Raw genomic sequence first — 4,203 nt, 5'->3', positions numbered from 1 at the left:
CGGAGGAGGCGAGCTCTGACCGACACCAGGCCACACGGCGCCGCGGCGGAGGGGAGCCGGCTCCCGCCGCCGCTTTTCCACCTGGAACATGCTGTACCGCACGGTTGCAGGCCCACGAGAGAGAGCGTGCTGACCTCGGGCCGCGCGGCGGGCAGCTACGCCTCTTCCGCCGAGTACCAGGCGGGGCCCGGGCGCCTGCGGCTGCGCCTGGTCAGCGCCGAGGGCCTGCCCCGCTCGAGAACCGGGCCCGGCGGCGGCGGCGGCGGCTGCTTCGTGGTGCTGGGGCTGCGGCCCCGCCTCAGGCCGCGGGGCCAGCGGAGCCGCGTGGTCAGGTGCAGCGCTAACCCCATCTTCAACGAGGACTTCTTCTTCGACGGGCTCGACCCGCCGGACCTGGCCGCCCGCAGCCTGAGGGCCAAGGTGCTGGACAGGGGCGCGGGGTGGCGCCGGGACGTGCTGCTGGGGGCGTGTGAGACGCCCCTGATCGCCCTGCTGCCCCCCTTGGATGGGGGGCTAGGTCTCGGGGCCTCCCTGGCGCCTGCCCATCTCAGCCTGTAGACTGAGACCGTCTCTTCCTCAGGAGCTCTCCCGCCGGGCCTGCAGCCTCCATTTCTTCCATCGGCCTGGCATGTATTTATTTTTGGTAATAAAAGGTCTGTTTGTCTCTGTCGCCACTGTGGGCACCCTGCGCGCTCTCAGGTCTGCAGCTACCCTCCTCCCTCCGCCCTGGAAGAAGCTCATTCAGATGGTCTTAGTTGGGGCAGACCTGAAGTAGTGGCTCTCAAACTTGAAAGAGCATCAGAATAACCAGACATCGGAAACCCTGGGGGAGCTTGTTAAACATGCAGAGTCCTGGGCTCCATCCCCGAGAAACACTGGTGCTAGTTTCAGCAGGTCTGAGCTAGGGAGGAGCTAGGGTCCCTGTCCAACAAGGCCCTCGCCCTTTCAGGGGCCCCTCTAATCACTGAGTCACTCCAGACAAGGTTCTGTGACTGAAACCAACATCAGTCACCTTCCCGCTAGGGGCTCCCTTGGGGCTGCACATGGAAATCAACCCACCCTCCCTACTCCAGCCACCATCTGACCTGAAGAGAGAAGGAAGTGCCTGTCTCGGGAGTGCCTTTAGGAGTCTCTCTCTTGCCTTTCCCTTCCACACCTGTGCCCCGCTGGGCACTGAATGACAAAATATGATGGCCCAGGAATTGAGATCTTGGGAGAGGAGGGAGTCCTACTGGAGTGTGAGAGCTGGGGGGTGCCCAGAGAAGGGCACCCCAGTGAGTAAGGGAGGGTGTGGAAGATGGATGACTGAATGAATGTAGGTCAGATTGTGTTTACCTCCTACCTGAATGTCTCTGACGTCAGCAGTGACCTTCTTCTCTCTCTCTCTCTCTCTCCCTCTCTCTCTCTCTACCTTTCCTGGAGCTGGTTCCTCTTGGCTCAGGCCAGGCTTGGAGGAGGGGAGGACGGGAGGAGGGAAGGAGGGAGATACTCACCTAACTCAGCTCCTTTGCCCTCTCCCTGGGCCCTTTCTCATTTTCCATAGTGTCCTGAACCAGGGCGGAGCCTGCTGGGTCCCGATAAACCTCGGCATGTGTAATGCTGACACAGCACATATCTCCATTCAGCTGGCTCCCCAGTTCCTGCTTCCTCCCCTGAGTACCCCCCCCCCCCACACACACACACACTCCTCCCCAGCCCTAGGCCTCCTAGGCCAGGGACATGGCTTGCTCCAGGTGTCCACCAGGTGGTAGCATTAACCAACAAGATCATCACCATGCACAGAACTACTGTTCCAACAACTTGTAAAGTCATCAAAGTCATTTCTTTCTCCCGGCAACTCCCTGGAGGGCTAAGTACTATTGTGTTCAATGTGACCTTGCACTTGACTCATCTAAAGAGAAGTAGAATTAGGATTGAACCCAGAGTCTGGCTCCAGAGTCACTTCACTAAGTCACTTCACTATAATATACCTAAATGCCAGCTACCCAGTGGAAGTCCCTCACCACTCCCTCCCCCCCCCCCCCCAACCAGGTCACTCTGAAAGGTCTCCTTCCAACCTTCCAACTGGCTCAGCCTGAGAAGGCCACCCCTCAGCCTCACCCTATCCCTAGTACTGTCCTCTGCTTCAGCCCCAATCTCCCTGTAACAACCATTTGAAAATAACTGGAAAGAAATGTCGAAGTCATTTAACCTTCACCCATGCATTTCTCCAACAAATACTTAGGGAGGGCCTAGGACAGCGGTTCTCAACCTGTGGGTCACGACCCCTTTGGGGGTCGAACGACCCTTTCACAGGGGTCACCTAAGAACATCGAAAAACACATATATAATTACATATTGTTTTTGTGATTAATCACTATGCTTTAATGATGTTCAATTTGTAACAATGAAATTGGGGGTCACCACAACATGAGGAACTGTATTAAAGTGTCGCGGCATTAGGAAGGTTGAGAACCACTGGCCTAGGAGGTAATAGGTGTAGGGTACAGCAGTGGTCAAATCGGACGAGGGGGGTCAGACAAGATACAAAATAAATGTAAAAAATGTCACTGGGTGATATGTTACAGAGAAAAATAAAGGGGGAAAGGGGCACAGGAAAGGGATGCCAGATAAAGAGAAGAAGGGATGATTATAGGAATGGAGGGGGGTCCTGTATTTTACCTGTGTATTTTACCTGTCATCCCCACTCGGTGAGGTAGGTGTACCCCCATTTTACGGAGGAGCTGGATCAGAGAGGTGACATAAACTTGCCTAGGGACCCGCCTGGCTGCAGGGGAGATTTAGGATGGTAGCCCCACCCAGGCTCCCCACAGCCCCCTCCCCCGTCCCACTCAGAGCTGGCTGCAAGGTAGAATTCAAGTCCACCCCACTGAGGAGCAGTCCACTCAGTATTCATAGCTGCCAACTCCCCTGTGATGGGAGCCACAATGTTCCTGGAGGAACTTCCTGGCCAGCTAACCCGCAGAAACCTGCCCTGGGGCAGATGAGGCCCTAAGAACCCCTCCTGCCTCCAAGCACAGGCACGTTCACAAACAAGTCAGACCCCTTTTGTAAACAGCAGAGCAGAAGCCAACCAGTAAGTATTCCTTTGGCTCCTGCATAGTCTTTTGGCTCCTGCTTTTCAACCCTCCCTGCCATGTCCAAGCCTAAGTGACCACACATGTTAATTGATAGATGAGTGGTCTAGTCAGGGTCACCATGGAAAGTTCAGGGCCAGGAGCTGGGGTCAAACTCCAGCTGCTCCCTCCACCCACAGTGGCCTTTGTGACGGAAGGGGGAGGGGTGGAGGCTGTGCGATCTATAGATGTTTACAGAGACTGGGTTGTCCTTCTTTTAATGGGCGAGTGGGGAGGGGTACCATCCCCTCCTTGAGTCATTCTAGTTGGTTGAGGTCTCCCCAGGCATGGACCTCCTAGAGAGGACCCCAAGATAGCTGGTCCCTCATCACTGGGTCAGGCTTCCCAGAGAGGGTGGGCCTCAAAGGATGGCTGTCCGGGACCACATACTTGTCACCTTCACAGCCCCAGGCCCTCCCTAGAAGGCCAGGCTTGCACTCGACTTCAAGTGGTTTCTGTGGTTTAGGGGGTGGGGAGGAAGGGAAAGAGAAGTTGGTGACTGCTCCCCAGTTCCAAGCCACCACCACCACCCTCCACCCTCTCCAGCCTGCTTGCTTGCCCCTTGGTTGAGATGCCAGCTTGATAAGGGAACTTGGTCACGTGGGGGGTGAAATGATTCTCTTGAAAGTATTTGAGGAGGAAATACCCACTGCCCTGCTTTGAAAGGTCTGATTCATCTAGAAAAGGGGCTGTGATTGAAGCAGGAGGGCGGAAGGTTAGGCATGAGGGGGGACTTCCCAAAAGGATGTCCGAGGTGCCTTCTTACCCTGGGAAGAAAGAACCCGTCATTCACGTTTAGGGCAGGAAAGGGGTAGAGACGTGAGAATGTCTAAGAAGCATGTGACTCACTTAGGCCTAGAGGCCAGGACCCTGGCTTCCAACCCCCTGCCCTCCCCCTTACTTCCTCCCCATCCCACACAGTGGTACAAAGTGGCACAGCTCTGAGAGTCAGCCATACCTGTGGTATCTGGGGTGGGCAGGGCTGCCTGGCATAGTTCCAGAGCCAAGTGCCCATCCCCAGGCACTCGGCATGCTCAGTGTCCACAGCTGGCAAGTCAGGAAGGGCCCAGGCGACCCAGAGTTACGG

The 4,203-nt window shown here is 56.2% G+C and overlaps 1 protein-coding gene across 1 annotated transcript in view; it reads left to right on the top strand.

Annotated features, from left to right (window-relative positions):
- The window catches only part of C2CD4D (C2 calcium dependent domain containing 4D), a 1,954-nt gene extending 1,310 nt beyond the window's left edge, over nucleotides 1-644 (top strand). Inside the window, exon 2 of the mRNA XM_023759313.1 lies at nucleotides 111-644. Within this exon, the coding sequence (XP_023615081.1) occupies nucleotides 111-558 (448 nt within the window). The 3' untranslated portion in view covers nucleotides 559-644. The remainder of the gene's footprint in view (nucleotides 1-110) is intronic.
- Nucleotides 645-4,203: the final 3,559 nt, after the last annotated feature.

The sequence above is a fragment of the Myotis lucifugus genome, unplaced genomic scaffold, assembly GCF_000147115.1.
Source record: "Myotis lucifugus unplaced genomic scaffold, Myoluc2.0 scaffold_151, whole genome shotgun sequence".
In the NCBI taxonomy this organism is placed as follows: Eukaryota; Metazoa; Chordata; class Mammalia; order Chiroptera; family Vespertilionidae; genus Myotis; species Myotis lucifugus.
This window is presented reverse-complemented; position numbering and strand designations above follow the sequence as displayed.